The sequence below is a fragment of the Archocentrus centrarchus genome, chromosome 21 (assembly GCF_007364275.1).
Source record: "Archocentrus centrarchus isolate MPI-CPG fArcCen1 chromosome 21, fArcCen1, whole genome shotgun sequence".
NCBI classification, from domain to species: Eukaryota; Metazoa; Chordata; class Actinopteri; order Cichliformes; family Cichlidae; genus Archocentrus; species Archocentrus centrarchus.
In genome coordinates, this window is record NC_044366.1 from 13,747,541 (window position 1) to 13,774,986 (window position 27,446).

At 38.7% G+C, this 27,446-nt stretch overlaps 1 protein-coding gene across 1 annotated transcript in view; it reads right to left on the reverse strand.

The window, feature by feature from the left end:
* Positions 1-27,446, reverse strand: part of erbb4b (erb-b2 receptor tyrosine kinase 4b) — a 311,401-nt gene that overhangs the window by 13,357 nt on the left and 270,598 nt on the right. The window contains exon 21 of the mRNA XM_030758147.1: positions 318-473. Within this exon, the coding sequence (XP_030614007.1) occupies positions 318-473 (156 nt within the window). The remainder of the gene's footprint in view (positions 1-317; positions 474-27,446) is intronic.

A 27,446-nucleotide genomic window follows, 5' to 3' on the forward strand; every position in this document is an offset into this window, starting at 1 on the left:
ACATTGGAGCTCCAAGGTGAACATGTTCAGCAGTGGCATTGATGGCTTATCCTGCTTATGAACAGTCGTCTGGCATTTAAAAACTCATCATTCTTTCTGAACAGTACAAAAGAAGGTATCCCAGCCAAGAAACACTTTAGATAAGTGGCTGCTAGCTGTAGCTCAATATTTCTAAGTGTGGCAGTGATAATCAAGTCTAACTCCCATAAAGAAAGAAAAAGTATATTTACCAGAACAAATGAACCAGATTTGGTTATTTGACAGATTATTTGTGAGATATTACAAATAATGTTTCTAAAGGTGATTTTACAATTTACCTTTCCTCCATCAGCATTATATTCTTTTTCATTGACATCCAGTAGGCGAGCCAGGCCAAAGTCAGTGATCTTGATGTGGTTAGGAGATTTGACCAGAACGTTTCGGGCTGCCAAATCCCTGTGAACCAGCCTACGCTCCTCCAGATACATCATTCCCTGCAACACAACACAGCACACACACACACACACACACACACACACACACACACACACACACACACACACACACACACACACACACACACACACACACACACACACACGTGTGAAATTACTTTCCCCTAAGTTCATTTGCATACAGCGTACATTCATTTCTATAAAGCAAACACATGCAAGTTAACATCACTATCTGTTTTCATCATCATCACCATCACCATCAAGTCAACATTAGAATTTTTATAATTATTTATATCATCATTTTTACAACCACATTGTTGTTTTTATATTCATAATTCCTATGAATCAACAACTAGGCTGTGAAAAAGCCCTCATAACTGCCAAATGCTTGGCAATGCAATCAAAGGCGGTATTCCATAAGCATCAACCCAGAGGCAGCTTTTCAATTAAAAACTGGACCCATAGGAGCAAGGATGTTGGAGTAAAACACTAAATTTACTGAACGATTAAGAAACCAAATGTGTGCTCTGAGCACTCATATGCTTTATAAATAAAAATATACATTTTACTGTTGCAGTCTTAGTTATTAAGGTTAATATTTTAAATTTCAGTTTTAATGTCACTGGGATGTTTTTGCCATTTTTTTCAGTAAAAAGTATAAGTTCTTAAAAAAAACATTATTATAGATGCACACATGCATACACATGTGCACCAGTAAAGAGGGTATCAGCATTTGCATTGCTACAAAGGCAGAAAGGTAACCTCAGTGAGACACAAAATGCCAGCAATGTCCTAAACCTACAAAAATAGCATGTCCATAAAGCTGTGTAAAGGCTTTTCACTTCCTACACCTTGTGCTGCGCATCTTGATTTTACACTCCCTATTGTGCATCACCGTTAGAGTGGACCTGAAGAGACAGAAAAATGGGGGAAAACTATTTCAAATTGGACAAGCAATAATAGAAGCCACTTTGTTTGAAGTGGTGAGAAGACAGAGAAAACGAGGCCTTATTTGAAACCATAACAAATTGGATTTAGCTGAAATGGGCTAGAATGAAAGGAGAAGTAGAAAGAGGGGGCGCGTGGAGGGATGGGGATAGGTGGGGTTGAGCTACAGTGGTCTAAGAGGTGAGATAACATTCATACATTTGTAAGGCCATAATCACACTGCCTCATTTGGCTCCATCTCAGGAGAGAACAGGTGGTTTTAGACCACCTGCACATTTGCATACAAACCCACAGGTACCTGTAGACATGAATATGACATCATATTGCTGTCATAAGTCACCGGCATGATAAAACATTCTCATGAGCAGATAATATCATTACATGTACATCCAGGTATTCACTGCCAGCAGCACAGGCACAAGTTCAGAAACTAAATGTGCAGAACTATGCCACCGTGCACCTACATCGGCCCTTAAAATTACATTCTTCTTGGGCGCAATATGTTGTGACCAATCGCTGAGACCATCACTAATGACAACTATACAACTAGAGCACTGTACATATGTTTAAACTTTTTTTTTTGTTTAAAAAAAAATCATACAACATGACCAATGTGCACATTTTTGCTACTTGCATGAGTAATCCAAAGAGGTCTGATCCCATTGTTTGCCAGAGCTAAAGGGGATAACAATAGCAATGAGGATGAGCTACAGTGAGACCAGATGTTCAAAGGGAGAATTCACATTAAACACAGACAAAATGATATACACTATCAGCTGATTAAATTTAAAACACACCAATGCGTGATTTTCAGTATCTGTGTGATTCTCTCTTTTTTCCCCCAAACTGTTTTGCCCACTTCTGCAAGCACACCTTGCCCAAAGTGCTGCAGAAGGGGTACAACTGAAAATGGACAAAGGCCAAGCTGGTCATTGCCTATGGCTCATCAAGTCTCTGTGTGTATGTCAATGTATACACTGCCAGGTTTCTGACAGATTCTTATTTGTACATAAATCGCACCCAGTAATCTCCTCAATTTTCGAGACAATTAAGCAGCGGAGAGAGAATGGATGGCTTGGCAACCCGTGAATTTTAATTTGCCAGCACAATGAGATTGAGAGGGGGAGGTGATGGTGTGTGTGCAGAGTGGGAAGTGGCTGCAGACGTGCGTAAGGAACAAACTTTTTTTTTTTTCTTTTTCTACTCAGTTGCTCTCATTTACTGGCCTCCCATATGGACATGATGAGAACAACTCACTGCCAGAGGTTTTGTAATTGCAGCAAACCTGGATGAGACAGCCAAGCTGCTGCCAGTAGGTAAGCCTGCCACCAGAGAAAATCCACAGGGTTCAGACAGACTCCGTTATGATCGCACCTCCAGACGAGAGGTGCTTTCCAATCAGTAGGGATAAGGCCTATGCCCTGAACCTTGCACACTGAGATTTTACATGGGAGAGCAAGCCAAGGAGAAATATCTGTAGAATACCTAGAAGCGGAAGAATCTTTGAATCCTCCTATGAGGAATACAATTGTTATCAGTATGCAGAGGGGAAAAAACTTTCACACCATATTACGATCACATTAAAGAGTTTTTATGTACATATAATAAAATGGCATCCTTGTAATCTGCAATAACTCAGCCAGCCTTGTTTAACTTTCTGACTTGAAATATGTTTGTTAAAAATAGCTGCAAAGAAGATCTCATTTATAGAAGAAATGATGTGAAAAGGGCATAAATAGGGCTCACAGTTATACAACATATGCAGGTGCTAAACGACCAGCAGTGAAGAAAATCCCAACTCCCTCAGAAAATGTTCTGATTTCCTGCCATAGTTATTTAGGCCTATTTCAGAGTGCCATGCAAACAAAACCCAAGTGGAAGGCATTGTCCTTAGATGTGTTTTGTGAAGACAGATTTGGCAGCGAGTGGCAAAGGGCTGGAGATTAAATCAATAGGAGGAGAGCGAAGAGAGGTGGTGCCCATTTTTCACTGACTGGCACTTCCCACTGTTGTTTATTCTGGCAAGATACGCACACACAGACACAGACAGATGCATGCAGAGAAAGCTGTCGACCCACATAGCCGGCACACACGCACACACAGAGAAATCTATAATCAAGTGATTCATCCTGAATAATGTTATTCATGAGGAAACACTTCTAATGAGACTGAACATCCAACAGAGGCTCTATAAACCTCTTGTGTGTTCTCTTTCTTTAGTGAACGCGAGCTTGCGTGTATGTGTGTGTGTGTGTGAGGTGATTTGCTTGCTGTGCTTATGTAGGAGTGATGTTTCTCACTGTGGATTTATGCTCATAGACATTCATAGAGAATTTATAGATCGTGCATGGTGACACATAATTAAAACGGTATTCATACTGTTACAATTTCCTATACAAACTGTGAACTTTTAATGTCATTAAACAACAAACAGTAGCAGCATTTTTGTGATGTGTGAGAGGAAAATACAACATTTACATAAACCAGGTTTGGTTACAATATGTTTCAATTTAAAAAACCCTCCAGCCCTATATTTCAAACACAAACTGGTATTGAGGATACTGTCATCAAACATCAACAATTGAATTCCACCTTTGACTGGATTTCTCTCTTTTTGGCTAATTCTCTGTTTCTTCTGTAGGCTAATAAGTTTAAGTGGATATCCATTTGACCAAGGGCAGTCTTGAAAGCTTTGAAAAAGAAAGCAACTGGACGTCTTTAGAAAAGAAAGAAGCAAAAGAAGAAGTCTAGTTGCTTTCTTTTTCAAGCTCTCAAGACTGCCATGACCTGGATGACTGAGAATCTACACAGATATACTGACCAGGAATCCAGATCATATCACATATATTACCAACAGCTATGTCAGTCAAAGTGAAATGTACATTTTCTGTGATGTAGGTTGTTGTAAAATACTGTGCATTTCCTTTTGAGTGCATGACACCAGACCGTGTAGAAAAGTGTGATTACAATGAATGATAGTAATTTTATAACACTGAATAGTGAGCAGCAAGAGAGCATGACTCATCTGTGCTATTTTTCTCTTTTATTGTTCTGCCTCTTTTGCTCATTTTAACAGGGATGCCAGGATCTCTGGAGGGCACAGGATGTTTAGTGACTGTCTGTTTTGTGTTATCATATTGAGAATAATGGCGCAGTTTTATTGGAGACTGGTGACATCAGTACAGCATCTGCTTAATGCGGTACATGTTTAATGTATGGTTTGGTTATAAAAAGATCCCAGTGGGCTTGGAAGAAGGTGAATCACTGTTTAAGGAATGAGGTGAAACAAATCGGACCAATGTGGAGGAGAAATTGAGAGAAAGGTGGGGGGGATGATAACACAATAATGATGAAAGCAGTAGGCTTTCATTTCATTTTGAGCTCCCATGTCAGAATGAATTTAGAAAATGACATTAGGGGGCAGCTTGAATATGAACAATTTGTCTGTGCTCAGAATGAGTTAGCACTTTGTAAGGGAAACCTTGTTCATATACATTTATTCTCTCTGATGAACCCTTAATGCCGATACACTGCCATACCTACAGCACGCAGGACGAGGTTTTCTCTTTTATTTGAATACAGACAAACGTGCATATACACAAAACCACTGTGATAAGTGAATTCTTCTCTTTAATTAACAATCGGCTAGTAAAAGACTAAGAGTTAGAGATGAAAGGTATTGCAGAGAAGGATAAATCATACTAATCCTATATTAAAAAGAAAAGCATTTGTGACAGTACAAACAGCTATCAACCAGTGTTAAAAATTATTTTTCTTTCGAACCGTGTGCTGGGATGAATGCACAGTGCCTATGCCTTGTACTTTCATGTTTACTTCACTCTCTAGACAAATTTGTGACCTGAGACACAAAAATTGGAACATTTTCTATTTTATTTTTCTCTAATATTTTCTAGTTTCTTTTAACCCTCACCAATTCTAAAAATATGAAAAACAGTAGTTTCCTGCATTCTGAGTGTATCACATAATGATGTATTCTGAACTTTTTTTGCACACTCTTATGCAAATATGATGCGCTTTCAAAACCATATAACATTTGGCTTGCATGTCAGCATTCGCTGTGTAGTATTATAACACATACGCACATTAGCACACCCAGACAGTCCTTAATTGTGTGTAAAGCATTCGCAGATGCCTCAGAGCAAAGAGCTGGCCTGAATCTTTTTGTGGAATTAAGTCTCTTGTGTCTCACTATTGCTGCTATCTCAGGTTCAGCATTAATAAAAGGGGTTAAAGAAGGAATTCAAATGCCAGCTGATGTCAAGTCAAGGGTTTTACCCACCAAGTGACCTATCATTTCTATTTTCTGACCTGTGCTCTGACAGAAGCAGAGATGGAACGCTGTAATAACAAATGATAAAAGATGAATTTGTATAAGCACATAGCTCAGCCCTTACAATCCCAATCACTTGCAATACTGGCAAACATTTTTGTCATTTTGAATTACAACAACCAGTAACAAATATTTCCAACTAACTATATGATTTATGGGTCTATTTGGGATGGGTACTTTTTCTGGGAGGAAACATTGTAAATTAATAGTGTAAAAATGCTAATTGCTTGCATAATTGCTGGATGAAGTGCAGTTTAATTTGTTTAATTTATTTTAAAAAATAGCTTCAAGAACAAACCAGGTTTGCTGCAGATTGCAGGTAAATTGGACTAATATAGGAAATTCCCTGAAAAAAAGCAACCTAATCAAAGAACTGCTTGCATATGGAAAATTATTGTACACTTGTAAAACGAGCCAAAATTTGAATTACACCTATTTTTTTGGAACTGGAATAAATTACATAATTGTTGTTGTTGCTGTTTTCTCAAAACCACAGGCATCTGAAAGACACTCACAAGATATCCTCTGGCAACACAGTCCAGTTTTACACCATTTAAACACTAGAAACCCTTAAGTGTAATTTTTAAGGATGTTAAAATTCTAAAAGGACACATTCTGACCCAAAACACAATCGCTTCCTATTCCTAGCCAAATATTTTTGATACCTTAACCTAACCAAATGTTGTACTGAAAGTAGGACAAACTGTCAAACTTTGAAAAGGTGACAAAGCCCTACTTGATGCACCCACTGTATCTAATGTTAAGTTTTTTCTTAGCACCGATGACAGTAGGTAGATCAAGGTACAGATGCCCAAGGATACATTGTACGTCTCTCTGATATCCAGTCTCTTTTCTATTTGACATAACGGGAATGAGAAGGAATTGAATTTACAGCTCAAATGACTGTTAGATTCAAGACCTGCTGATGCCACTGACATTTGTGAATAACTGCTATAGAAGTCCACTGTAGGGAACACATGGAGTGTATATAGAAATCTTTTAGGAAATATGTATTTGTTATGTCTATGGAAACATCAGGCATCAGGTTCACTAAAAGATTCAGCAGGATCAGTGTTTGCCAGCAAGGATTTTCTGATAGCATGTAATTCTTCTTACATGTGCCTGCAGAATCCCTATCTACTGCTTACCCTGCAGAGGGTGATTGTTAAAGATCATCATTTTCTGATCAATAACTTCATGGATAACCTAAGATGATACATATCTAAAAGATTTTGTTTTACTTAATGAGAGTGGAGATGAAGGAGAAGTGTCTCTCTTCCTTCATACGCCGTAACGTATGTGGTACGTATGCTGTTGGTAAAGAGTTGTCAAGCAGCAATCACGTTAAGTTGGATTCACTTTCTTGGCTCCAACTGCTACTGCAACAGCTGAGTAGGGACTGACCTCACTTAGTCATAGCTGTAGGTGTTTGAAAGTTATCCACTGTCATACAATGAATATGTGCCGCTTCCAAATAAATGATTCATTACTCAGTCACAAGTTTAGCTCATATTAGTGGAGAATTTGAGATTAATTTTGATTGCTTTTGTTGGAGTTTTAAAATAAGATACTAACTTTTTCAAACAATGGAAAAGAAGTAAAAGGTCAAATTTCATGTCACTGGTTGTGTAAAAAATCTTAAAAATGTAAGCGACTGAGAGAAGAATAAGAGCACAATTTTACTAACAATCCAGAGGAGAAACCCTAAACTTTTTTTTTTTTGATTTTGGAACCGTTTCACGTAGTCCTCTAACAATTATGTATCTAGTAGAATACATATTTTATCTCTGTCTATTGGGCAGTTTAAGCCTGCCTTTATGGACTCAATTTTTCTGCTTTGCTGCGAAGATCAAGAATTGTAATTTTGTTTTGAATAAGTAGAATTAATGTTCAAATAATTGGTAGCTTGAATTGAATGAAATAAACAAACAATAAAAGAGAGTGAAGCACCCAGAGCTCTTTGCTTGAGCGAAAGCTAATATTTTTGAAGCCCATCATCCAGCTGGCTCTTATGAATGAATGTATGAAGGCTATCTTTTGACCTCACCACCCACAGAAGAAGGGACAAAAAGAAAAGCTCAGGCAGAGAGAGAAATATAAATAACAATGGCACAGTGAAATAAAGCAGACACATTGCTTTTAATGCAGCTGTATGTACTGTAATAATTCTATGCTGAATGTAACTTGAAATGTCTGGGAAAATTCATAGTTTTACATTCATTCAAATCAAAATGAATGCCAATTATGGAGTTTAACCCATTAAAAAGAAAATGTTTGGGAACAGCTGTATACATGCAAATTTTTGAACTATGCCTAAAAAGTAAGTGAGAATTTTGTTCAAAGAAAGCTGGACTCACAGAAGTCTTAATGCTAGCACACCACCATGTTCACTGTTGAACAGGTCATACACTAAGTTGCCAAAAGTATTCACTCACCTATCCAATCACTGAATTCAGGTGTTCCAATCGCTTCCATGGCCACAGGTGTATAAAACCAAACATCTATGCAGACTGCTTCTATAAACATTTGGGAAAGACTAGGTTGCTCTCAGGAGTTCAGTGAATTCCAATGTGGTACCGTGATAGGATACCATCTGTGCAACAAGCCCAGCTGTAAAATTTCCTCACTACTGAATATTTCACAGTCAACTGTTAGTGGTAGTATAACAAAGTGGAAGTGATTGAGAATGACAACAACTCAGCCGTGAAGTGGTAGGCCACGTCAGATGACAGAGCGGGGTCAGCGGATGCTGAGGTGCATAGCGCGCAGAGGTCACCAACTCAACACCAACAGACTCAATTGCTACAGACCTCAAGAAGCTCAGCTCAAGATGTGTAGAGAGCTTCATGGAATGGATTTCCATGGCCGAGCAGCTGTATCCAAGCCTTACGTCATCAAGCATAAGGTCAGGAGTTGGGATCATCCCCTTAGTTCCAGTGACACGAACTCTTAATGCTTCAGCATACCAAGACATTTTGGATGATTTCATGCTCCCAACTTTGTGGGAATAATTTGGGAATGTCCCCTTCCTGTTCCCACATGACTGTGCCCCAGTGCACAAAGCAAGGTCCATAAAGACATGGATGAGTGAGTTTGGTTTGGAAGAACTTGATGGCCTGCACATCCGACTGACCTGTGCCTGACCTCACATGTGTTTCTGGAAGAATGTTCAAAAATTCTTATAAACACTCTCCTAATCCTTGTGGAAAACCTTCCCTGAAGATTTGAAGCTGCAGAAGGTGGGCCGACATCAAATTAAACCTATGGATTAAGAATGGGATGTCAGTCAAGTTTATATGTGTGTAAAGGCAGATGAGTGTATGTGGTAAATTTGAAACATTATCGTTCACTAAGTAATGACCATTTTTTTTTCTTGACACATGGGACAATTTTATATTGTGGAGGTGTGCAGCATGCACATGTATCATGTGTAAAATAAAGAGGGGGCACAGAGGTTGCCAGAATGATGCAGCATTTCATTAACATCTATGATCTGGTGGTGTCACAGGGATTCAGGAAAGCTGAGAGCAGGGTAGGGTCTACAACAAAAGGGTACTGAAATAAACATAAGGTCTACACACAGTGAGGGCAAAGAAATGCAAACACTCAGCAGAAATCTATCCATCCTTCCATTTTTAACTGAATCATCTCATACTGAGGGGTCAGAATGAAATGTTAAACAATGGTTTGGCAAAAGCATGTTTCAGGAACTCACTTATTGCTTCTCTGTCTTTGTCTTTGCGGAGGCACTGGTTCACTGAACTCTAAAGTCGAGGCTCTGCATATAAAATCCTCAAGGGTCATTTGACCTTTCAAATCAGAAGCTGCAGAATCTATAGGGCATAGAAAACTTCCAAACAAATGTTATTTGCTCAAGGAGGTAAATGAAGAGGTGGTTGTGGTTTTGCTTTTATAATAAGTTTTTCTATCAAATCAATAAATACTGTAGATGGGACTTACTATAAAGTTTGGAGTGTTAACTAAATAAACAACATAACATTCTGTTTTCTCTGCCTTTCTCTTTTGGAATTCCTCCTTTTCTCACTCTCACAGAAATTCAGTATTACCATGTTTCTCCTGATGCCTACTGTAATTGCACTCTAGTCATGCCATCTGGTTGTTTACTTGTATCAAAGATAGATGTTAAGATTGCAGAGATTGTCAATACCTGCAGCAGAAACACAGAATTTGTATGTGTGTGCATGTATGACCCAGATTGCATTATTCTGCCTTGCTCTCTATCGGTGTATAGCTACAGAGTCACTACTGCCACCCTGCCAGCATGCTGGTGTGCCAGGTCCCTACAGGCATCTTTGGGATCAGGTGGCAGGTTCATAACATACGGCAACAACATGACCTTGTCCTGGATGGGCCCGCTTGAGCCCAGTGACAGGGGCAACAGGGGCCAATGGGGTGAGTGAGAGTGGAGAAAAATGAGACACCAGATGGATATGTTAATGTATTTGGCATGCTGTAATCTGCTACTATTCCTCTCTCTCGCTCTCTCTTGCTCGCTGACTCGCTTGCTCAATTTGTCAATGAGCACACACAGCATAAAATGTCATTCTTAAAGCTTCAGAAAGAAGCAGATGACTGGGCTCCCTCTATCACCAGCCAGCCAGAGCTGTAGCCACACATAATCAAGTTTGTGGCACAGACCCACTTAATTTGTGCCCTCTTCAATTACAGTAGCCTGTAATTTACAGAAAAAAGCAAATACATAACAGAGGGAGTTCAGCACAGTAATTAAAATGGAGATCCAATCAAATATCAGCTAAAGTATTCAATACGGTAATGATGAGTACAGATGGTGCATTTGAAGGGGTAATTTTTGGCAGTTTTTTTCTTTCTTTTCCATGGAGCCTGAGCTAAACGTCTCAGTATTTGACTCTTTGGCATTGACTGACAACCTTTAAAGTAGCATGAACTGATGTTTTTTGTTTTTGAAAATCTTGTTGTCTGCTATAAAACGATTGCACACCCATGGTCACCCATGGTTGCACACACTATGATCAGTATGTATAGAAGATCAAAGTATTTCTCATTTGCATATAGTATATTGTGCATTTTTTCAATTCATTTAGGACAATTAAGTCACTTGTTTGTGTAACTAAATGTTTAGTTTTTTTGGGCTTTTTTGCAATGAGATGAGGAACTTGTAAATAGAGATATAACTGATTTATACACTCCGTCTGAAAGTTCTGCTCAAATGAATCTCCCAAGACTATGAATGAACTTATATTGATTTGACTGGAAATGGGAAAAAAAAAAAAAAAGATAAATTAATCATCATCTGGAAGTTTATATTCAGAATGAGTCACATCTTATGAATCTTATGAAGAGTAATAAGAAACACTCACTTAAGTATGTACAAAATGTTCAAAGGCAATGGTAACCAAAATGGTAGTCAAAATGATGAACAGTTTAAATTTTCATTTATAAATATGCTCCTTTGGGGTTCAATCAGTAAACAGAACTTTGTGTTCTTGGTTCTTTTCTTAAGTGGCTGGAAGTGATTCGCTCGTCGAGCATTGCTTTGAAACCTCCAGCTGGTGGCCTGTGGACATTCCAGGCTCCTGTTGCCTAGGTGACCTGCTAATGTATTTACTAGCAGCTCACATATCAATCAGCAATATTCTTCAGCCTCACTGGTAGTCTCTTCAGTTGATTGCCTGGAAGTTTATCATGGGTCCCGCCCACTTTGCATCAAATGCAGTTATTTCACCAATAGTTGCTTGAAGTTGCCAAATATCATTCATTTTCTATGGTTTCTGCTCACCAGGTCACTGAGAACTGCTTCCTGTGTGTCTACACAGCTTCACTGTATTATTCTCACATTAAGTATTGGGTCTGGTTTGATTTGGTTCCTGATTTGTCACTAAGTTTTAGTTTCTGGGTGTCCTATGTCACTGATTGCGATATAATATAGTTAATACTTGTTAGGAGCTTTATATGACCCCTTATTACAATGGAGAAACAGAAAGATAGGCAATTTCTGTAATATGTAATACGTAACGATAGCCTCATAGCATAAGTGCCTAAGTCATATTTTGGCCAAATTGAGATACATGCCTAACTCTACTTTGCTAACACCGTAGACCCATTTAGGCAGATATCTCAATTTGGCCAAAATATGACTTAGGCACTTATGGTATGAGGCTAAAAATATGTAACATGCAATTCAAATCAGTCTGTCACATCTTTATGGAGGAATTTTGACCCACTCTTCTTTACAACCTTGCTTCAGTTTATTGAGGCTTGTGGACATTCATTTACACACAGTTCTCTTAAGGTCCCGCCACAGCACATCAGTCGGATTGAGGTCTGAACTTTGACTGAGCCAGTGCAGCGCCTTGATTCTTTTCTCTTTCAGAGATTCTGTGGTAGATTTGCTGCTGTGCTTAGGATAATTGTCCTTTTCAATGATTCAGTTTTGGCCAAGCCTTAACTGTCAGACAGATGACATCATATTTGACTCTAGAATACTCTGATATGCAGAGGAGTTCATGGTCAACTCAATGACAGTAAGGTGTCCAAGTCCTGTGGCTGCAAAACAAGCCCAAATCCCCACCCCTCCACCCCCGTGTTTGACAGCTGGTATGGTATAATGATTTGAGCTGATATGCTGTTTGTTTTTTGCCAAATATGACACTGTGCATTATGGTCAAACATCTCGACTTTGGTCTTGTCTGTCTAAAGGACATTCTTCTATAAGTCTTATAGTTTGTTCAGATGCAACTTTGTAAACCTAAGCCATGCTGCCATGTTCTTTTTAGAGAGAAGAGGCTTTCTTTCTCTTCAGTGTTTTTCTGGCAGTACTGTCAGTTTTACAAATTTAACATGCTACTGGATTTACAGTCAAAAAAAGAAAGCTTTCACAGGAGTACATGTCATGATTCACTTTCTGGTAGAACCACCTTTAACTGTGCCAAATAACATTAAAAATTAAGATCAAAATGGCGGTGTGGATGGCACCCTCAGTACTGCCCTCTCTGGTACTTTTTCTGTAGTCTTTTTCTGTTCAATTTTCAGCTCTCCCTCGTTGTTCACATACAGCAGAGAGGAAATTTTGCACATCTGTCAATCACGTTATCAAACTTTTTCACCGTCTCTCATCCATCTGCTCATCCATTGAGTAGCTCTCAATGGGATCAGCAGGAGATGCCAACGAGGGAAGAGAGCTGGAATACTTGTTAAACTCCGTCAGCAGGGATTCCGATCTGCGCTCCCTTCCATTCACCTGGTGAATGTCCGATCTCTTGCAATAAGATGGATGAACTGCTGCTACTCAATAGAATAAATACAGACTTCTCCAGATCTGCCACCCTGTGATTCACCAAAACCTGGCTGGGTGAACATGTCCCTGACAACTCATTATATCTGCTGGGCTTCCAACTTCTTAGAACAGACCACAACACAAAGCTTTCTTGGAAAGCAAGGGGAGGCAGAATGCTTCTATATAAACAACACCTTGATTGTTCTGGGATATATACTAAGGTCCTATTTGCGGACTTCAGTTTGTCATTCAGTGCCATCATCCCTGAAGTCTTCCACTCCAAACTCAACCGACTCACTGTTCCAGCCATCTGTCAGTGGGTCACAAACTTTCTGACAGACAGGAAGCAGCAGATGAGACTAGGGAGAATCACATCCAGCACCTGGAAAATTAACACTGTTGCCCCCCCTTTTGTGCCTCAAAAGACCCATCTGTTAAAACTGTAAAGTTTGGAGATGACATGACAGACAACTGACTCATCAAGGGCAGTGACGAATCTGCATACAGACTTGGGTTGAACAGCTGGCCCCGTGGTGCACTCAGAACAACCTGGAGCTGAATATGCTCAAAACTATAGAGATAACCATGTCCTTACTCAACAGCACTGTGTCTGCTGTGGAAACCTTTAGCTTTCTGGGTTCCACAATCTCCCAGGATCTAAAGTGGTCATCTAATATAGACACAATCATCAAAAAGGCCCAGCAGAGGATGTACTTCCTGTGCCAGCTCAGGAAGTTCAACCTGTTTCAGGAGCTGTTGATTTCTACACTGCAATGATCCAGTCTGTTCTCTGCACATTCATCACTGTATGGTTTGGAATCAGCCACCAAACAGGAAAAGAACAGATTCCAATGGACAATGAGGTCTTCAGAAAAAATCATTGGTGCCTGCTTGTCCTCAATTTCAGGATTGCTACAAATCCAGAATCAGGAAATGAGCAGGAAACCTCACTGCAGACCCATCATGCCCTGGACACAACCTGTTCCAACTCCTTCACACTGGTAGGCACTACAGAGCACTGTGCACCAAAACAAGTGGACATCTGTACAGTTTCTTTGCACAGGCCATCAGTCTGATCAACACTTTGAACACTCTTCACCACTGCACCATACATATAAATATGCTACACGCGTTGTTACTGTCTGTGTCATGTTGCTATTGTTAATATTGTCTGTTGTCTAATCTGTTACATACATTGAGAGCAAAGAAATAACCAGAGCCCAGTTCCTTGTATGTGTACATATACTTGGTCAATAAAGCCAATTCTAATTCTGAATGAAACTAACTGAGGCCTGCAGAGTTTGAGATGTAGCTCTTGGGTTTTTTTGCAATTTCTCTAAGCCTCACATGGTCTTATCTTCAGGTTAAATTGCTGGGATGTCCATCTTAATTCCTATAGAAGTAATAAGTGTGTATACAATTTAGAATTAATGTAAAATGAATATGTCTTCTATTGACAAACATTAAAAAAAAGATGGCTGTGTTGTGTTGTTTTTGGCAACATATTGCAATATGATTTTTGTTTGTCACCTGCTCAACATTATTAAGGACAGTAATAGTGTACAGACTTTGAGGAATAGATAAGTTGACTCTTTCAAAGCACATTATATTGTAAGTTTGGAAATAAGTCCTGTGAGTAAACTTTATTCTCAATTACATGTCTTGTGTGACCCCACTTGTGCATCACATTTATAGACACCTGTTAAATTAAAGGAAAATCAAAACTATGTTAAGTATATCAGTTGCTGGACACTTAATAGTCTCTGAAACATGAGTGTATGGAAAGAACAACATTCTTGAAAACCAATTTTCTCTTATTTGAGGTTTTGATGATGTTGTGGAGAGCTGTCTAACATGTTAGTCTAAGGTCTACTACAGTATATGGATGTGGACACTGTTATTCTTGAAGAGACCACCCAAATCAGTGCAGATATGTTTCATCATTAAAGATGATCACTCTGAACATCTTTGTGAACCTGCAATAATTTGCAGGAAGAAGAGAACTCAAATCCACACCAGCAAAATGTCCCTTACAGCATAAGAGAGAAACTGGATCTCATAACTGTAGCGGTCAGGTGTTCAAGATTTCAGGGTTTATTCATCACCTGTATGCTGCTGAACTGAATCTACCCTATGGCTAATGAAACCATTTCAATGCTTATGTCATTATATCCCAAAATGCATGGTTGTCAATCTAACCATGAGTGTATTTTTCTTGACTCAGAGATATTTGACTCCTCTGGAGATAAATTATGTTCTGCCAACAACATCATGATGTGATATTCCTTTATGTCCTTAATCGCATTGGTACAGCTTGTGCATCTGGCATTTAACAGCAGAGGTTATGAGTCAGTTGTTGACTAAGGTTGATGACTGTGAGAAACAGCAACTATTTAGAGCAGAGGTTTAATCAAAATTTTTCCCTTTCCAAAGGTGGGACAGTCTAACTACTGAACCTTCCGTCTGCTTGTGTAGGCAGCCCAGCCTGTTTGTGCTTTCTAGTGAGGCAGTGTATGGAGATTGCCTCAGGTTGTTTGCAAAGGGGTGGGTGTGTTGAAAGACTGCTGAGAAACCTCTTGAGTAAATATCAACTGTGTTTGATTTTGAACTGTAATGTTGCCTAAAGGAAGGGTCTTCAAGCGTGTACACATCTTTATTTTCAAGCAGGATAGTGGGTAGTTCTTAAAGCTCCCTTAAATGGAAGCTGGACAAGACAGTAACTCCATGTACATAATCAATACAAACAATGAACTGTCAGGTTATTCCAGATTGATGCAAATTTGGCTGAAGGCAATCCTCATGTGTAAATATGTAGTGTACAGAATTGTGAGTGGTATCAACCCAAAACCATGTGGGGTTGATACCACTTTTCCAATTGAAAAAAAAAATCATGAAATATTGATTTTTGTGAAAATAACAAATTTACTAGCAGATTGCTGTTTAGCTAGGTACCAGAATGTGTATTGGTACAGATCTTTATGGCAAATTGCCTGTGTGCTTGTTTGAAAGAAAATGTGATCAAGCAATTTTCCTTAGCGTGAAAATATTTTATCTGCAGGCATTTTTAAAAATTACTATATGAACACAGAAGCATGCCTGGGCCTTAGTTAATTTTCTTTTCAATAATTAAATAGTTGTTTGATCTTTGGTTGTCACAACCTGTAGATTATAGTAAAATATTATTTTCCCTCTAGCACCGCTAAACAGAAAACAGACATTACATTACATTACACTGCACTCAATCCAATGAGTAAAATGTATGAAATGCCTACCCAGTGTCAGTTATGTGTATGGTGAGTTTACCATTTTACAGCCCGGTTGTTCAAAACCTAGCAATAACATGTCAGCTCGCAGACACTTTCAGTCAAAGGAGAAAACAGCATGCAACAAGGTTTGCACCTTCCAACCAATCAATAAATGGAATAACTGCCACTTAGGCCATTATACCATCCTTTTTTCAGCTCTGGAGTAATGAACTGTAATAGAGAAATGATAATAATGATGATAGTCATAATTAGTGGGATAATAACCAGGCAATCACTGGGTGTTGAAACGGGAGACATTAACTGTGATCTATGATTGATCTTTTGCGAGGCCGGCAGCTTGATAATCGAGCAGGAATTCTGTGGAATGGGTTGATGTAGAGAGTATCTGTTGAGTATTGAGCATCTAATAAGTGTTTTTTTTTTTTTTAATTTTTACATTTTTTTACTATGCTCCAGAAGCAGATGTATAATCAGCTCAAATTCATGTTTGACAGCAAATTATTTGCTGTATTTCCCCCTTCTTGATGGCAACCACACTCTAAAAACCCAACCTTGATAACTGTGTAATGCAATTCAGCACATTCACTCAAGTGTAGTATCTAAGTTAAATTTGAGGCAATAAATCTGAGGTAACAGTACTTTAATTGAGTATTTTCATGTTATGCTACTTTACACTTCCACTCCTCATGTCACTGACAAATACTGGACCTGTATCATGTCATATCATGTACTGTATCATGCACTTTTGCTTAATAATACTGATAGCGCAATAAGAAATTATGTTTTTAATGTAACAGGTTTAAATAAAAGCTGTCAGTTCTTTTGCTATCTGCACTAACCAAGAAGAAAAATCCTTCAGTATTAACCAAATACTTAAAGATAACCTGAAAAAATAGAAAACAGAACAGAATTGTCCATTCCTGAAATTCTTGGTGTTTCCTTATTCTGAGTGTGGTTTGTCCAGTGTAAATCCAGTAAATAATCAATACACTATCGCCTGAGATGAAGGACAGACTGTATGCTTGTCTGCACATACAAACAGACAAAGGCCTGCATGTATGTGCAGACCTTTGACTGTATATTATGGTGTGCATTTGAGCCCCCTCAGAGGGTGCACTCTTGTTTGTCTGTATACTGGAACACTGCGTTGTGTGTGTGCGCGCGCGTGTGTGTGTGTGTGTATGTGTGTGTGTGGTGGAAGTTGATTTTGTGGTAAGCCTTGGAGACAGTGAAGACTGTCATCAATATTGTGCTTCCTTTTCCTCTGAGCTTTGGGGGATGTATCAACATATGTGTGTGTGAGCGTGTGTGTGTGTGTGTGTGTGTGTGTGTGTGTGTGTGTGTGTGTGTGTGTGAGCAAGACCATGAGTCTGTGAGGCCTTTGTAGACAGTCCCAATTTGACAAAGGCAGCATGAGACTTGCCTGCATGCTGTCAACGAGTTCTAACAAAAGCCAAATTGTAACAGGAGGATCCTGTCTCTGCCATGATAACAGCTTCAACAATGTGGAACCTTGAGCCCTGATCAGGAGAAATGAGTAGGACAGTCTTTCTATAGTTTAGCTTCATTTGCTTCATTTCTCAGATGATACCGATGACACCCCAAAACAACCTTGAGCTGTGACAATTCTACTGGGCGCCTCAAATGGGTTTGGAAAGAGCTGTTAGCTTATAAAATATACTGTGCTGGCTTTTAAGATGCGTTGGGAAAGGAATCTGCTCGAACAGGGTCCACAGGCACAGGGGTGCAGAACTGGAAAAGGACAAGGAAAGTTAAAATATAAACACTGTGGTTTCATAAAACAATACTATTCAAATTCCACTCAAAGACACTGAGATAAACAGGCTTGTATCAGCATAAACTAAATTCCAAACTCCCAAATCTCAAAACAACAAGCACCGGTACATCTATGCACTGAATAATTCTACAACTACTGTAGATGGTGTATTCACACTGCATTTAGATTGATAGACATATCACTTGTATCACAGTTACATGATACAAGTGAGCCGAGTTTTAAAGCCTAAAAGGAACCCCCCAAAAAAGTGAAAATTATCTGTTTACAAATATCGTTCTGAAACATATATAGTACATATATCCAAGTTCAGATTTTGGTTACTCTGTGATAATATACAGATTTTCTTCCAAGTTAAATACATTTTATTGAAAACTATAACTATTTTGTTTCACATCCTCAAGCGGATGACGTTTTGAAAAACTATGCAAAATGTGTTTCAGGTTGTAAATCTTTGCTTAATAAAACCCACCTGATCTGGGTGTGCTAATGTAGGCAGTATTGGCTCAAGACACAGACCGAGTGCCTTGGCTTATGTCTCCGTTGAGTAGAAACACCAAGTGGTTCTTTTCTGTAACAATGTCTGTGCCTATATCTCTTTGGAAGCTTTCTTGTCACTTGTTAATGGCTTAAAATGACATGCAAAATTTACTAAATGCAAATTATTATTACTGGTTACATTGTGTCCTTTCAAGACACCATGCTGTTCTTCAGGTGGGTGTTTTTTGTTTTTTTTCCTTCTTTTTTAATGTCATTTTCAGAAAAGTTATTGCTCATATATGTTCAGGCACAATTGAAATAAAAAATAAATAAAAAAAAAACATTAAATATAATACAGACACAGAGGAATTTGCACTTCTTAAGTCTGACTCATGTACTTGAATGTGTTTGTTTCCTGAAAAATAATTGAAGACAGAAGAAAAAAAAATGTCCTTTCTATGAGTCAGAGACCCCTGAAAATAACTGATAGTGCAGGTCTTTATGCGTGACCGTGTAACTTGACCTGCACTACAGCTACATCATAAGTCCACTCCCATTAAGGATTTTATTGCTAATTGCAGTGAACTGGAATATGGAGAGGTTGCGACCATTAAAAGGTTTAATGGCATGTTGATTGTACTTGACTTTGATTGCTTTTTCTTTGCAGTTAGTCTCTCTCATCTTGGCAAGTGCATTATTAAAACACCAAAAAGACTTCTTCAGGACCAAAATTGATAGTTTTAGGAGCTACTTAACATACTTCTTACATTTTTATATCACACTAGCTGATATGTGTTAGGTCGGTGTTCTAGAAGAGAGAGTATTTCAATTATAAAAACAAGATGCGAAACCTGCCTAATGTCCTGCCTCAGTCACCATGATGTGATAAACTAAGGTTTATGTAAATGAGGTCAGGCTAATTAATGAAGCAAATTACCGCATATATCAATAAATTATAACTATTGATGTGGACTCTATATTTCAAAGCATTAGGGGATTAAAAATTTAGTAATTTCTTGTAAATGTGCAGTTTTGCAGAAACATGGTGGAGAAAATGATTACAATAATTTACAGGAGGAATATGTGACTTTAGACTTGCAGGGGACATAGGTTACGACTGGCAGAGTGACTGTCAAAATGAGGTATTTCACAGTAATCAGCTCGCAGAACATCGACCCACAAAAAGTGTAACTTTGGCAAACTGAACTGTGGGGGTCACAAGATATTCAATACATTGTCATACAGTATGCAATGTACCACAATTAGTTGGTTCAGTTTCACCTTGTCCTTCATTCAAAGGGCTGGCAGGTGTGCTCCAACCCAGGGTGGTGAGATGTCACAGAGCCTGGCACCTGGCTCTGGCAAAGCAGCATACATGTCAACCACACATCATCACGCAGACTCAGAAACACAAATACACTCATGCATCTGTCTGTGACCACAACTGGTCAAATAGACATGTTTATGCATGTAAACACAGTTTATTCAGATTTAAAATTCACATTACCAGGCTCTTCATAAACACTTAATCTGTTATTGTTACACACACACACACACACACACACACACACACACACACACACACACACACACACACACACACACACACACACACACACACACACACACACACACACACACAGTTTGAGTCAATTCCAGAGTGGCTGGTGAGGAGGCATCTACAGTAGCAGGTGAGTAATTGAAAGTGAAGTGGGTCTAAGCTGTGATGGTTATGAGATGACAAGCCATCCAGAAGTGCAGTGTAAGCACCTGCAGCCTAAACATACCCACAATAAACAAATGCATCTTTAAAATATATTTACACGCAGTATGAAAAGCACATATAAAGCTGCACAAACTTATTTATATTTACACAGTTATCAATACAATAACACAAAATCTGTTACACATCTACATTTCTATCACACGCAGTTGTGATAGATCTATATTAAAGCAAACAAACACAATAGCCATATGCAGAAATTCTGGAGGCCAGATTTTATGTTTAGAAAGAAAATGTTTAAAACGCATTGGACATGTTAGCAATGGCATGGCCTACTTTTCCAACTTTCTTTTTGGCCAAAGCATTTTATGTTTTATTCTTGTGATCCATTTAAACTTATTTCTTTCTTTCCTGTTTCATTGTGCATCCTGCTTTTGTTTGCAGATTCAAGGTGCTGTTTAGGTCATGCATCTCCACCATTCAAAAAAAAAATCACATTCTGGATTTCGAAGCCTCTTTGTTTGTTGGTCGGTGATGTGACTGGCTAGAAGTGAACTTTTTTATGGCAGCATCTCTCAGTTTATATTGTACTTCAGCCAGCCTTTGTTGTACTGCTGTAAAGTACATACAGTACACAATGCAAAAGAGTGGGAATGCTTGCAGACCCCACATGCACCCTAGATCTGTCAGTTTGCACTTTGCCCAGTTAAAATACTGATATATATCTGGTTTCAGAATTTCTTTATAAAAAACAAAAAAAAAACAAAAAACTACAGTCAGTCAAATTTGAGTATTTTGCATCTATTAGAACAATACTGACTCCAGAAACAGTGGAAAAGCTTATGGAACAAAATATTAGTTGATCTTTGTGGTGATACTACAGGCATACCGTGTTGCTCTTTTGACTCAAAATATTTGCCTGCATTTCAATACAAATGAACTATAATGTATAAATAGACATAAACTGCTTGCTTGGCTTTTTTACAGCTGCACATTACACAAAATAAAGAAAAGAAGGACCTCATATACAAGCTTGCCAACAGTTGGAACACATTTGATGCTGCACTTCAGTGCTGCCTTTTTCTTATCTTCATCATTACAATTTTACTCAGAAAGATAGAATCAGCAGGCAGGATCAATAACAATTACAAACGTGCAAAGCAGTTATTTGTTTTTACAGTGCCTTTTTGTTATTTTCTTGGCAGAATCCCATACTTTTTCAAGAGCAAGATTAGAGCCCACGTTCACAGCCTTTAGGCCACATAATGATAAAATAAAAGACAGAGAGGGTTAACACAAACATGCACACGTGTGTATGTTTGTGCTAACCCTCTCTGTCACATGTGTGCACATGTAGCTCTCTGGTTATCTGTTTGCAGAGCTTGTTGATATATCTGTTTCCTCTGGGAAATAAATCTAATATCTGAGGGAAAACCTATCGTGTAATGATATTTAGGGCAAAGACTTAAGTAAAGATACGCATCTCCAGCACACTGTGTGTATTTCTGTTTGTGGTTATCAAAGGTTAAAAAGAAGTGAGTTTGTAGTTTGACACTGACACTGAGTGAGAGGAGAAAAAAAACAAAACAAAAAAAAACTATTATAAAGTACATTTTCTACGCCAAACAGAGCCTGTGGGTGTGTACTTGTTTACTTGAGGGCATCACGATATGTATTTGTGTGTGTTTACATGCATTCAATCACTTTGTTAATGTTTGTGCTTTCAAGTTCGGATGTCTACAAGTTTCCATTTACCTGTGTGAGTTTGTGTGTGTGTTTGCCAGTCACTCATTAATGTCGACCCGTCTCCCTGAGCTGCCAGTCTCATCCATTGTGTGGGCTGCCCGCAGTCATCCATTTCCCCCCACCTGGCCACATCCATCTCCGCTCAGCCAGACGCTGTTAAAACTGTGTCACTGCTGTGCGCGCGTGTGTGTGTGTGTGTGTGTGAATGAGTGACTCAGTAAGACAGAGTCAGAGAATGAGAAGGAAAGGAAGAGAGAATGTTTTTCCTCTTGGCTTGCTTGTGTGTCGACTGACAACGTTACAACCATAAGTCATTACAGACCATATTGTCTTAGTGTAGCCTTCTGTCCTTTGCAGTGACTTATCTGTCTGCTGCTTTGAGGTGTGTGTTTTTTGCATTCGGGTCAATCCAAGTTAGACGATCAAGTGTCACTTCTCTCTCTTTTTTTAAAATTTCTTTTTATATATTATATTGATAAAAAAAAACTATTTTCAGGTGGAAAAATTATTACTATGATTACTACTAAGACCACAATGCCATCTGTCTGTACATCTTCCATCTGTTGATTTTCCACTGCTTATCTGGTCTGGGTCATAGTGGCAGTGGACTGAGCAAGGTAGCCCAGATGTCCTTTTCAATTCTCTCTAGCCAAGCCCTCCATCTCTTCCTGGGAAAATCCCAAGGCATTCCCCGGCCAGATGGGATATGTAATCCTTACAACGTGTTCTGCCCTCCCCTCCTGTTCCCGGTTGGATGATCCAAAAATGCCTGCAGAGGAAGGCATCTAGGATGTAATGCTAAGTGTATGGCCAAACCAATTAAATTAGTACCTTTTGACATGAAGAAGCAGCAGTTCTACCTTAAAATACCTTTTGGCTGCTCATACGCATGTTCTTTTTTTCACAACCCAAAGCTTGTCACTGTACTGTATGTAAGAATTTGAAAGCAGGCAGACTGGCAAATCCAGAGCTAATGCCTCAGGCTCAACATCTTTTTCACCATGTTCCAACACAACATCCACACTGCCACTGATGCTGCACCAGCCAGCCTATCAACCTCATGATCTTTTTTTTTTTTTTTCATTTGGAGTAAAGACCCCAACCAGGTGAGAGCAATATAGTATTTTCAGACAGAGTTTCACAGCTATAAATAAAAACTGTAATACAACTGTAGTGACCCAAAAACCCACAAGATATTTCAACACCTACTGTAAGGCATTTTGCATTATTTTGGAGTATTATTTGTGTGCCTTATTGTGGCCAAAGGGCCAGCTGTGTACTGTATTTAAAAACTGCAAAACTGGGCAGAAAGCAAGTCTAACATATCCTATGAAAATGGATAACAATGAAATGTTTTTCATGAGGCAACAAAGAAGTGCTGTCTCCACACAGTACTGAATGTGAATGTAAATGAATCTGAGGTGTGTCAACTTGTGCCCGAGGATTGCTAGTGAGCAAGAAAACTCAATGTGGAAAACATGAGCAGTTTCTCAAAATTACATATCAAGTTGACTGAGATAACAAGAAATAAAAATGGTATATGATAATTGTATATATTAATGTAACTATGGACACTATATTGCCAAAAGTATTCACTTGTCTGCCTCCACACCCATATGAACTTGAGTGACATCCCATTCTTAATCCATAGGTTTAATACAATGTAGAGCATCTTCAAGTCATCCAGAAAGGCTTTCCAGAAGGTTTAGGAGTGTGTTTATGGGAATTTTTGACCATTCTTCCAGAAGCACATTTGTGAGGTCAGACATTGATGTTGGACAAGAGGGCCTGGCTTGCAGTCTCCACACTAATTCATCCCAAAGGTGTTCTGTCAGATTGAGGTCAGGACTCTGTGCAGGCCATCAAGTTCTTCCACACCAAACTCTCTCATCCATGTCTTTATGGTCCTTGCTTTGTGCACTGGGGTGCAGTCATGATGGAACAGGAAGGGGCCATCCCTAAACTGTTCCCACAAAGTTGGGAGTTTAGAATTGTCCAAATAGTCCTGGTATACTTCAGCATACCAAGAACTAAGGGGCTGAGTCCAGTTCCTGAAAACAAACCCCCACCTCATAATTTCCCGAGCAACCAAACTTTACACTTGGCACAACTACCATTCTCCTGGCAACTTCCAAACTTGTCTAACGGCTTGCCAGACTCAGAAGAGTGATTCGTCATTCTAGAGAACACAGCTCTATTGCTCTAGAGTCAATACACCAAAACATCCAATGCTTTGCATTGCGCTTGGTGATGTAAAGCTTGGATGCAACTGCTTGGCCATGGAAACCCCTCAGCCTCAGCATCCGTTGACCCCGCTTTCTGATTTTATGTGGCCTCACACTTGTTGTTCCCAATCGCTTCCACTTTGTTATAATATCACTAACAGTTGCTTGTGGAATATTTAGTACCAAGGAAATTTCATGTCTGGACTTGCACAAGTACCATCCTATCACGGTACCATGCTGGAATTCACTGAGCTCCTCAGAGCGACCCATTCTTTTACAAAAGTTTGCAGAAGCAGTCTGCATGCCTAGATGCTTCATTTTAAACACCTGTGGAAATGTAAGTGATTGGAAAACCCGAATTCAAAGATTTGGATGGGAGAGTGAATAGTTTTGGAAATTTAGTGTACATTAATGTGAATAGATTTCCATCAAACCTTACATCATCTACACAGATAGCATTCCTTGTGTCAATTATGATTTCATTTTTATTTGGATTCACTGAAAATGACAACAACATGTAGAATATAGGGTCCAGTGTGCCTCAACACACTTACATACACAATTAAATAATTAATTAAAAAAAACTAAAAACAAATAGCTAATAAATGGAGATGGATCAATAGAACTTTCTGATCTCAGCCATTCCTCTTTCAGTTTTTATACAGACTGCCAAACTCGCTTCTCTTTTCACACTCTCAAAGCAAAACATTCAAATTACATTCAGATGTTTGATTCCAACCAAGCTCTGTCACATAGCATCCTTGCTCTGAAACTTCATGTTAAGACATGGAACGAGGAGCAGATCATAAGCATCAAGCCTTTAATACTACCAAACCTTAGAAATGTCAACAAGTGTCCGCCTATCTCCCTTCCTCTCTCGCTCTTACTGTCTCCTTCTCTTTCATGTCCAAACTAATTAATTCTGAAGCTTTTTTTGTGGTCGTCTTTCATGATTGCATGAATAAGTATATAATTTAATGTTAGCAACCAGAATATCACCCCCACCTCTGCTTCCCAAGGGTACATATCAGCTTGTTTAATTTTAGAGTGTGTTTTAAATCCGTTGCAATTCCCAAGTTAGAAACACTGTCCATTTGAATTTAAATTTAGAGTAAGTAGGCAGTTGGTGTCCCCTACTACAACCCCCTTCGACCCAACCCACCCCCTCAAAAAAAAAAAAAAAAAAAAAAAAAAAAAAAAAACTGCTATAGTCATTTTAATTTATTAAAGTAATCACATTAATACACGAACAGATCTTACTGTAGCTGCCCTGAGGTAGATGGTGCCCTTGAAACATTGTGTCCCAGTGGAAACATTATTCTGGAAATTTTTGCATAAATGTTTCACTCTAATTATGACTACTCAGCAACAAGGCAAAATAGATAAATAAAAGTAATACTGCTACTACAGCTGGTATTTCTGCTACTGCTGCTTCAACTACTACTACTAATGAATATCCATATACCCATAACACTGTTAATACATGTCAAACATGCAAAGTAGGCCTGCCATGCAGCACAGTAACAAACCTTTGGTGACCTCTCGGAGCATTAACAGGTACCACTAGTTGCTTATACGGAGCATGACTTTACAAAGTGGGCTCAAAGGGAAAAATAAAACAACCAGCCAGTGGGTAGTTTATCACAGAGATCTGCGTATGGTGAGTCAACACTGCCTTATTACTGACATGAGAATAGAGAGTCCAACATTTGTACCAACAAAAGATTGCAAACAAAAATAAGCATCCATGGGAGCCTAGGGTATATTCCTCTTTCTACAGTGCTCAGAGAGAGGTGCACAGAAAGAAAAATTGGAGATTCACATACTGAAATAAATACAGACAGGAGAGTGAGAGCAGACAAAGTAGACTGGGAAAATGAGTGAACTGAGTTTTCATTGGAACCCTGGGGATGTATGTAATGAGTTGGAGAGAGGCATGTTTGCCTAGTCTGGTTTACACTGAGAAATGACCCTGTGATACACACTGTGCAGCCCTCTTACCACACACAGGCACGCACACATTCACACAATCACTGACTTGGAGGCAACCCAGATCAGTAATGTTGACGAAAGGAGTAGGAGAGGTTTACTGGTGTATTCAGGAAACAATTTCCACAATAATGCTTGCCTTGATGATGACATTTTGATTGGCTCCAATCTACAAAGGTGAACCCACGGGTCTCACAAGAAACCTGTCTCAACAAGCGATCCCTGCCGAATCCCAAAGATAATTGCCTGACTCAAACAGCAGCTCACCAGTTTCAACAGCTATTGCAATAGATAATGGGAGTACATGAAATAATCGCATTAAAAAAAAAAAGACAAAAGTAAAAGGTTTTTTTAAGTTCACTATATCAAAAGTTCAGATTAGCTCATTAACCATTAGTAACATATCCCACATTATCCCACTAAAACCTACTCTTTGCCCCACATTTAATTTGTGGGGATAAGGTTGCCTTAGTTCAGCTTGTACAATGGCAACTTATGGTCTCATTTCCCTTTCATTTTCTTCTGAATAATTTGTATTAGAACAGTTTTTTGTTTTTTTGTCTTTTTTTAAAATAAGAGGGAGCTTGCAGTGCTTTACATTTTTCCTGAAATGCACTTTAGAACTGTAATACCGGAATATCAGCAGTGCTTTCACGTAAAGCCTGTTAACTTCAGATTCTAACTATTCCTAATGCATTCCCTGTCTGTGTCTCAGCTTGCATTCAGCTCAACTGATCCTCTCAGTTTAGATAACAAAGAGCGAAGCAGAAAGATGCAGTTGACAGAAAGTTTAATTCAGCTAAAGGCTTAATGCATTTTAGTACAATGCGTGGAATATTTCCTGGCTTTTTTTTTTTTTTTTTTTTGGTGAATAGACATTGCCAGCTTGTCAGTCTTAGTCTGATAAAAGGATTATAAATGGCAATGTGAGTTTTTTAAGAGCTTAGTGGTTTGTGGGTTTGAGGTTTTCAGCTGATAATTTTTCACCTGATAATTGTGCTAGATGAAACTTCAGTAGATTGATAGAAATATGCTCCAGTGGGTAAATTACTGCTTGTCCTAAGTTTGATGGCAATCCTTCAGACATTTCATTTTTTTTCACTTAATGTCAGACTCACAATAACAAAGTCCATGATTATCTGTGATTTAACTTAACTTTTTTTTCTTTTTAAAACCAGTCTTATTTGTAGAGGTGGAGGTACTTTAGAGAAAA